This window comes from Bemisia tabaci, chromosome 6, assembly GCF_918797505.1.
Source record: "Bemisia tabaci chromosome 6, PGI_BMITA_v3".
Taxonomy (NCBI): domain Eukaryota; kingdom Metazoa; phylum Arthropoda; class Insecta; order Hemiptera; family Aleyrodidae; genus Bemisia; species Bemisia tabaci.
In genome coordinates, this window is record NC_092798.1 from 12,094,436 (window position 1) to 12,104,411 (window position 9,976).

At 34.3% G+C, this 9,976-nt stretch overlaps 1 protein-coding gene across 1 annotated transcript in view; it reads left to right on the forward strand.

The window, feature by feature from the left end:
- The window catches only part of Wdr62 (WD repeat domain 62), a gene marked incomplete at its 5' end in the record, with an annotated part of 31,541 nt that extends 23,095 nt beyond the window's left edge, over positions 1–8,446 (forward strand). The window contains 5 exons of the mRNA XM_072301509.1: positions 2,265–2,369; positions 3,900–4,009; positions 5,110–5,269; positions 6,062–6,158; positions 7,171–8,446. Of these exons, the coding sequence (XP_072157610.1) occupies positions 2,265–2,369; positions 3,900–4,009; positions 5,110–5,269; positions 6,062–6,158; positions 7,171–7,264 (566 nt within the window). The remainder of the gene's footprint in view (positions 1–2,264; positions 2,370–3,899; positions 4,010–5,109; positions 5,270–6,061; positions 6,159–7,170) is intronic.
- Positions 8,447–9,976: the final 1,530 nt, after the last annotated feature.

Consider the following 9,976-nt stretch of genomic DNA (forward strand, 5'->3'; position numbering starts at 1 on the left):
ATCTATCACTTGAGCCATTAGATTACGATGAAATTGACTGATTAAAAATGGTGAAATTTAGAACCTGTGTATCCTAGAAGAACATCAAAATATCTGGTGATTTTCTAATCCGTCTTTTAAAAAAAAAAGAACACCGTGTATATCTCAGCGAAGGCATTTCAAAAAATATTCTTGATTCTTTGAATAGAATTTTCTTTTGAGGACGACTTTTCCCTCACACAAGTGAAACATGGTAGGAAAGGAGCATTGCAAAAGGGAATAAACGTTTTTAGCAAATTCTAAAGTCACCAAGAGTTCCTGATTTTTCTGTTTGCTGAGTTCATAACTAAAGCTCCCTCATTAGAAAACTCTTACATTTCCTTCCATTCTAAGTATTTGAAGCAATCTCTTTCTTTTCGTTCTCTTCTTTTTTTCTTAACTTTCTTTACCTTGGTCCATGGTCCATGTTTATTCTCTTAAGTTTTCTTAAGTATTCTTTTTCTCCTAAGTATATGTATTTTCCAAGGAAAAGTCTCACATTTCCTGATTATTCCCTTGATCTCCCTCCCCCTTTTGATTTTTGGTGTATTTAATATGTTTTTTATGCTCATTGTTCGATTTGAATGTTATGTTTTTTTTTTTCAATTTTTTCCATCAATATTTTCAATCCAGAATTCTCCAGCTTATTTTGTATAATCCTTGCTTTTTAAGTCTATTTGTGCAGCGTATGTAAGTCGAAAATTTTTCCCTCTGTCTCTTTTTGTCTCCTTTTTCAGAATTTTTTCAACGCTTTATAGCTCTTCTCATTTTACTTTATGAGCTTTGAGTTTGTTCAATTGAACTAACAACAAACATTCTGTTTTCTTCTGTGTTTTTAAAGCTTAATTTTTGTGCTTTTTCATCTAATCATCAGTATCCATTTATTTAGCTAGTCAACAGTGTTTTTTTTAAAAATATTAGCTGAGTATACTCAATAGAAGTAGATAGCTCAAACCTTTATGCATCAATGTGCTCAAATCAATTTAAGAACAAAACTCAAGATCAGCCTGTGGCTATCAGTTGTATCGTGAATTTCATTCCCCAGTAAACTGGTTTGAATCCTATAAAAGTCTTTAATGGTATCATCCTCTCTTGCTCAATCAATTCATGAAATTAAAAATCCCAAATTACTATCCTCAAGGGCTAAAAGTTTCATTCCCAAGCAATATTGATGGCTAAATTGGAACTAAGTGGCTGATTTAGCTAAATTTGGGAACCAAATATCTTGGTTTGTGAAGTTGCAGACCTTCTGCTGTACTGAATTTTGAAATTGGGAAACTAATCAACCTAATTTTGTGAAAATTTGTGTGTTTCTCTCTGTCTGAATAACATTTTGTGAAAATTTGTGGCTATAAGTGGGGCTTATTTTCCATTGGAAAATTAAAATGGAAGCAGATATTTTGAAACACTGCCACTGACAGACTTATATGGTTTCTAAGTTTGGCCATCAATATGTTGATCTGATGAAAGCTCGAGCCATTGCTTCATTTGTTCTTTTCTGGTTAGTCTTATCCGCCTCCTCGGTATTGTAGTCCTGCTCAGCACTCAAAAAAGATATCATGTTTTTTTTTTTTTTTTTTTTTTTTTTTTTTTTTTTTTTTTTCGTAAAAACGATCATTTGGTTTGAAAGAACTTTATTCATTGTCACCTCATTTCTTTGATTTTTCCCTCAAAATTGTGGCAGTACAAGATGGCAGTAAGTAATGTGCGAGACTGTGTCATAAGCTGAAATTATGAAATAGAGTGATCGATTTCTCTCCGAAAATAATGTCTGAGGAAAAAATGTTGCAACTTTAATATTACAAGGATTACAAGCTTCTTATATTGTTGTGTGTACCAAACCACATTTTAGGTAATTAATTAAAAATTTATATATCTGGTTTCAAAAATACAGTAACAAATATTAATTATAAAACCAAAAATCTGAAGAAACCCAACTTTTACTTAAAAATATGTTCTCATTCCATTCTCACCAAGTAGCTGGCTCCTCAAGCAATATCTTATATCCTTTCTGATGAAAATTATTTCAAGAGAATATCGCAAAAAAATGGAGAATGCAGTATGTTTAGAATGGAAGTTGCATTCAAACAGTTGTTTCTTTACTGCCAAATTAGCTGCTGCTTTTTTGAAGATATTTTCCCTTGTTCCCTGTCTTCAACGGTAGATTTTGAATGTATCGTTTACCGATAGTTCCTGGGTTTTATTTTCTGCATGGTTTTCTTTCTGTTTTGTTTTTGGCGAATTAGTGATCTCCGAAGAAAGTTCAAGTAGCTTCGGAGGTAGCATTCGACGTGCATGTTCCTTGAGCGATCTTGTTTTGCCGGCACCTCATAGACAACGTATCGCCTCAGGTATGGAACAAAAATGTGAATTTAGTGTACATCTCCAAGAACATTGAATCAATAACTCAGAGGAGTGCCTAAGTCTGTTGCTCTGTTTCAGAATTCTTGCAATAATACACTCAGTTATCTGTGAATGGGGGGGGGGGGGGAGGTTATCCCATAAATTTCAGTGATTTTTAGACACTCTTCGAAAAAATCCCAAACTTTGTTGAACATCAGTGATGTACTTAGGAAAAGGAACCTGAATATTGGGAAACTCAACATAGAGACTTTGACACTGAGAAGTGTTTTTATGTACATACATAAATATTTTTGCCAAAATAAACGAAATAAACATCGAATCAAGGCACTTCGAAGAATTGAGGTTTGCAGTTCCCAATACAGTCATAGAAAAAAGCTTCTGCAAACGCAACATTGAAGTGAGCTCGATTTTCCTGTTGGTTATCAGATATTTGTTGACATTATCAGAGATAATTGTATGAAAGTTTCGTGAGTAACTCTGAAAAAGAGCAATGAATTAGATTTAGAAGAAAAATAGCACCCTTTGAAAGAAATTCATTCAGTCAACAATAGATTCATATTATTTTTTTTTCTTCTTCTTCAAATTCTTAGGTAGTATCCTATTTAAGCTCTGTTTTTCTGTGTGTGAAGGTGTGTTTGTTTGTGTTTGGATTCAATCCGAAAATGTTTTTTTTCCGTTTTCTTTTCTTTTTAATGTCATTTTCTTTGTCATTGAAAATCTCTTTGCACTGTGTTTGAGTAGATAGTCTGAGTATCTTGATTGTTAACCAAATGAGTCTGCCGCTCTTTTGTATGATTATAGTAGGCCCCTTATAAGTTTCATGTAGCAGTTGCGAACAACATCATTAACTCCTTGATTGCGGTCCCTAGTATACACAAGTACTTACTCCAAAATTCCCTAAGAACTAGCCCTTCCATTAAATACTGGAGCTTTTGCATGCGTCAAGGATTTGCAATTTAAATGATTTTTCATCTGTGAAATTTTGCACAAAACATGATGGTGGTATTGGTTTCCTCTGAAACAAACTCTCAAGCTCAAAAAAAGTCCTCAAAGGTAAGGCCGTAATGGAAGGGATCCCCTTTGCTCAGCTGAAAGTCCATCTCTCCGTCCAGTCAAATTCTCCTTGCACACATAGAGAGCAAATGCAAAAGCAGGGTTGCCGTGGCTCCAGCCTTGGGATCCCCTAATAAAGTAGCAACCCCGATTCTTATAGCATTTGTTTTCTAATTGTGCATGGAGAGTTTGACTGGATATGGAGGTGGACTCTCAGCATAGCGTGGGGGATCTCCTCCATTATGGCCTCAACTTAAAGAGCTTTTCTTGCTCTGGGAGTCTGTATCAGAGAAAACCAGTGGCAATATCATGTTACTTAAAATTTCACATTGTTTGATGATAAAAAACTCCAATAGTAAATTCTTGATCTGCTTTTTAAAAAAAAATTTAAATCCTTGAGAATGTGGCTAAATCCATTGGTTTTGGCAGAAGTGTTACTAAGCTTAGTATATTTTTGTTTCCAGCCAAAGTTAGTAACAGCTCTAAATTTGGGCCCAGAACATCTTCTAAACACAGCACTAAAGGATCTACTTCTTCAATGATTCGCAGTTCATCCGTTGGAGTCCTCAACCAGGTAAACACTAATTTTTAAGCCTCATGACTTTTAGGATCCATCTCACACTGTATCAATTCTGGAGTCAGCTACAGGAACTCCCTTATCTCATAAATTGCCTTTTGGAAAGACTGATTTCAAATTTTGGGTTTTCTCTGTTTATAGAAATTATAAGTATGAATTTTTTTGAAAATAAAACAATGTATTGCACAATATCAAAATTTAAGTTTCCTCCGGTCAAATTCATTATCTAATTAAAATTATGCTCGAGAAATACAGATGCAAGAGTAAGGGCTTTTTTTGCCGAAATTGGCTTTGCCTGGTAATGCTGATTTGAAGTATTAGAGAAAATAAATCCCTCTTTCAATTTCAAAATGATCTTTCATGATGAGTGACCACCAATCGAAAAATTAATCAACAGTCTTCAGCAAATTGAAAGTGGGAAAGGAATTATCATGAAAACTGATTTCTTGGACTTTTGAGATGGGTGAAAAGTTAAACACATATTATCAAGTAATGATGGAGTGTTTAGGCTTGGGTCGTTAGGTTTCAAACATTTTAGAATACCAGGAATAAGAAAAGTTATTCTCCACATGAAGCTCCTTCTATGCCTATGAACCTGCTCATAACTTTTCAATTGCTTCTAATGAGAGGACAATCAATCCAGAAACAAACAAGAGAAATATCAACATTATCTCTATGTCCTAAATCAGAAATGAAGTTTATACAGGCCGATCTAAAAGTTCCGAACCGTCTCTATAAGCCCCAGGGTTCTTGCCCCTTCTCAAAGTGGTTCTTATAAAATTTTGGGGGATCCCATAAGTTGTTTCCTTTGACCTAGTAGCACTTTTCGAAATTTCGAATCCCTATCTCCATTTGTTCAAAAGTTAAAGGGATGATGTCTGATGCTGGATGTATGAGACTTTTGGATCACCCTGTGTAAACATGATGAAGCAGAATTATCGTTCAAAAGTTTAAGCACTCATTTGTCACGATTTCGACCCACTTTGCAGATATTTCTTTTCATTTTTCTTTATATTTTCCGAAATGTCAATTTCCATTTTTTTTTTCGTTGGGCTATTTCTCAATTTTCGATGAACCTTTGTCATTTTTTTGCTCAGAGTGATTCGGAGTCGGATGCTGGACATCGCACTGGAGGAGTTACCAGTCTATCAAGCAGGATAATGCGGCCGACAATTGCTTCGCAAAATAAAGTAGTCTCAAATGTGGCCAAAAACAACTTTGGATCTAGGAGGCGAATCACATCATCTTACTCCAGTAGTATGTAACTTTTGTCATTATATTGTAGAAATGTTTGAATCGATTTTTTCCTTTTCTCAAAACCGCTGCATTTATCATTTGAAGGAAATCCATATTATTTGGTCTAAGGTCAATCTTTGCGTTTGGTTTTAGAAATCGGCTGTATATATTTCTTGGATGGAGCAGGATACTTAAATGTCGATCCAAAAACTATAACCCATCATTGGTCCAAAAGTTGAATTATTGAATCTTTTATTAGTTAGTCTTAAAAAATAAGGAAATATTCTCTTTTGAAGTCTGCTGATGCCCACTGAAGTTACCAGAGGAACTATTTGAATGAGGAATCCTGATGTTTTCAATTCAATCAAGGAAAAAACATTTTTCACTTTAAAAAGGGAATATTTTGGATCGACAGGACTTTTGATGAATTGATTCTTTCATCCTAGATAATCGTTTTACGAAGGCTTAAAAATTCATTTTGACTCTGGGGTCGAGAGTTGGTGCAAAATAAACACCAACTTGAGCGTTTAGAAGGAAAATCTGCAATTTGGTAGAATATATGTATTCCTCCCTTTTTGAAAACTCATAAGATTCAGAGCCAATTCTGAAAAATAACTGGTCCAAAAAGTAGACTGGGAAAAACTAGAAAGTAAGATTTCATTGTAACTCCAAAATCCATGAACTCCTCCCCAAAATTTTAAAGGAGATTTTAAATTAAGATACTGACAGTGAAGAGTTTTTAAACCTTCTTAAGTAGTCACCAGACACTGCACTTACCTCAGCTCATTTTAATGGTTCTTCAACATTTTTCAGTGAATCTTTACCACGGAAATGAGGACTCCAGTTCTGAAGAAGCCCCTGTCAGTAAGTCATCATCACGCCCCAGAAGTGCCAGTATAGACCGAACCAAGTAAGTTTTTGATGTTACTATTTTTTACTTTTTGTCTCAGTCACACCAACCAGTTAGTTTTATGACCCATCTTGATGATTGCTGCAGCATAACTTCTTTGAAAAGGGGAAATGGTGGTTGACTTGATAATATTTCTTACATGGACTCCATATATTAATCAGAGAAAAGCAGACTTTATGTAATCGAAATGTCCCTCCATCAAAACAAATTACACTCCAAGTTTTACCGGTGTTTGAACCCTGATTTTGCGTTTTCCAATGATAGTGTGATTTAATACTTTGACTGCTGCATGATTTTTTGCTAACTTCCACTTTATATGGCAGTTGTGAATGATTGATCTTAGCTCATGCTAAGAAACATTCAAGCTTTATGCAGTTTTTTTCATTTCACTATGGCCCTCAATAATGGAGAATTAATTTTTTCTGTTCCCTGATTGGTAACTAGCATAGTCTGCATTGGGTGGCATTGCAACTTTCTGCACAGTAAAATGGTTAAAATTTGCTTATGCTGCCTACCTAGTCTGTCTGGCCAATACTAAGTAAAAAATAGGATTGAAATAATATTGTGAGACTCATGCTTTGACGATTGCGCAGCCTCTGTCTTTTGCTGAATTTTACAGTGATAAGAGAATTCTTGTAGACTATTGCTTCTCAATCACTTGACTTGAGGACTCAGTGCTATCAGAAGTGAGTTCTGTAGGATCTGGCTTTTCCAATCTATAACAATTTCTCTGACTTATGTGATTTGAACTTCTCATTTCAAAGCACCTTTTTCCTGGTTTGGTTTGACATTTTTGAGCCAACAATGTTCATGAAACACTTTTTAGTGCAATCTTGCCGGTATTAAAATTTTTAGTTTTTTGGCATGAAGATCCTTTTTCATATGGACGATCACAAACGTTTAATATTGATGTAATTATTTTTTATCTTAATATACTTTAAGATGTTCAAGATCTCAGCTTCAAAATAAATTATGCAGTTCTCTAATTTCAGTCGGTTCTTCTTTGTTTTAGTATGAGCCGCAGGACTTCAGGATCTCTAGGTCGCAGCGAAAGCGAACACAACCTCGCAAGAACATCAAAAGGTAGAACACGACCTGTCGAGTAAAATCAACATCATCATCAAATGTTTCCTTTTTTTATTTTTTATTACCTTTACATTTTTTCTCCTTCCAAGTACTTATTCCTGCCATATTTGTTGTCCTTTTTACTTCAATTATGAAGAGCTATTGATGAGTCATTTGGAATCTTTTTTCGATTCAAAAAGCAAATTATTTGCGTTAATGATTGACTGCACGAGTTCTCTTGTTGCCAGGATTCCTGGAGATTGCACCGTCCTATGCATGTAATTCTACTTTGTCTTTTGTTAACCAAAAACGATACGTTGTTGCAGATTATGATAACTTTAATAATTGTTTATTGAGAAACTGTTAATGAGTTTTTTCTCTCTTTCTTTGTCCCCCAAAGGGAGAGTAAGTTAGACAAGCATTATTGTGGTATTCTACCTGATTGATTCTTTGCAGCTAGAACAATTTAATTGTTCTTTTCCAGTATTTAAGCTCAATGTATTTCCTCAAGTAAATTTTAAATTGATCATTGTTGTGAAAAGAAAAAGAAAAAACTTAATTGTGTTACTTGGATTGCTTGCAGAGTTTTAATAATATTTTCGATAATTTTTTGTAATTCTTGTCCAATTGAATTGTCAACATTTTTCCCATTTCTGAGTTTTCTCCGAAAAAAGTTTTTTCTCTGTTTGAAAGATGTGTTATTTCGTAAGAAAAAAAAAGACAAAAATCGATCAAGAGAGAATCAGTGTGTAATGATAGTTAGTATTTTAAAGTTTGAGCTCAAAGGTTTAACACATTGTCTTTAATTTACCTTTTTGGCCTTATCTCTTTTATTTATAAAATTAAAAATTGTAGGTGCGAACAATCGCTGAAAATCGAAAGGGTCTTGTGTAGTCTCGAACTGAAATAACGACAAACAATGTGCCTAACTAGTTTAACCTAAGTTATTTTATTCTGTTCTCAAAGAGTGTATGTATATTTTTGATCTAATCAATTTCTAATACTAGGTATTTCAAATTTTACTCGGTTCTCTGATTAAAGTAATAAAATAAAATGAAGATAGCCATATCGCCCCGATGCAATCTGAATTAACAACTGTCATTAACTAGCTAATAATGTAGGTGATATTTTTCTCTTTTTTAATTGTAGTAAGACCAATTGTTTTTTGTACAAATGTAAAGTAACATAGTTGTAATTTTTGAAATAAATTGAATATCTAATAACATTGAAACTTAGCTTTTTCGTCTGTAGAATTGTTTGTAACCATGAATGCAACAGTGATTTGAATGGGCCAATGACATAACATTTCTGCAGAATACCCGGCGGATGCTGTTAAAGTAGAATTTTATGAAAAAACCAAAACGTCCATTGAAAAGTTTAAAAAATCACTTTTAAAGGGAAAAGAACCTGATTAGTCGTGATAAACCATGGCCATGGCCAAATGGATTACATTTTGCAATAAGGAACCACTATCTCTGGCTCTTCTGTAAAAGCACCTTTCTGCATAGAGAAACCAATAGCATATGTGTTGTTTCTAAAATGAGCCAGAAATAGTGGTTCCTTATTGCAAAATGTAATCCAAATAGACCATGTGTTTGGCTGGACTTCACCAAACAGCGAAACTGGACACCCTCACCTACCTGCGCCACAACAGACCATTAAATGTTTCATTTATGTCAAATCGAGTTCCACTCTCTCATTACTTCAAGAAAATATATTAAAAAAATATACGCCACTGATCCGTCAAAATTTTAACTGTCCTTGCGAAAATATTATTTTAAAAATTTGAAACCAAACGGAAGTCATGGCGGTTAGTAATTAGTAGTCCAAAAAAGGTAGTTTTGTGAAAAAGCTGTTTAAAATTATATCCTGGTGTGTAAAAGACACAGAATTGGCGGAATATAGAGCAAATATACCCTCCCTTTTCACAAAGTGGACTTAACTGGTCGGAACTAACTCTTCAGAACACCAGAGTTTTTCATTAAAACCTTGAAATCCGATCTTCAGACACAAAAGATGACTCAAGAATATATGAAGTCCAGTCTTCTGATTTATGCTTTCTCATCAAAATTTCTAGCAGAACATGCTTTGTGCAACACTACTCATTGATAGGAACTAAAGGCCGAGATTTTAATATTTATGGATGCTCAAATTCTAACCTCTTGCTCATAAAATATCCGTAATCTTTTTGAGTTAGAAAAATTAAAAATTCTCCAAATGTGCTAGAATGAAGCTAGTCCCCTGTAAAATGACCGGTAGAGTTCGATTTTCTGGTCAAAAATGCTCTTTGTGTCCATGGGCTCTCAAAATCAGCCAATTGAGGCCATGGTAAAATCCTCGAAAATGATGAATATACACTCTTTTCTTGGCTCCAAAAGCCCCGCAGAGTCTGCAGACCATGCGCAATCATTTCTAGGATGTACCATAGACAGTTCAGAAGGACTTTGCGATATTTTTGCTTCAAAAACAAGTACATTTCATGTGGAAAGAAGTAATGAAAATCCAAACAAAGATTGTTATAATTCGAAATTGGCGTACAGGGCTCTTGACCTCCTGCACCTGTGATAAACTCAACAGCACATTCAGGATTTCAGCAAAGCAGGAGATATGGTCCTTTCTACTCACTGATATACAATTCATGAGATATTTTTTCTTTTCCACTTTTCTCTTTATAAAAAAGGTGCATTTTCATCTAGAAAATGTAGGGAAGATTATTCACTATTGGAAATTTTTTTAAAAGCAAGTCGGGGAAA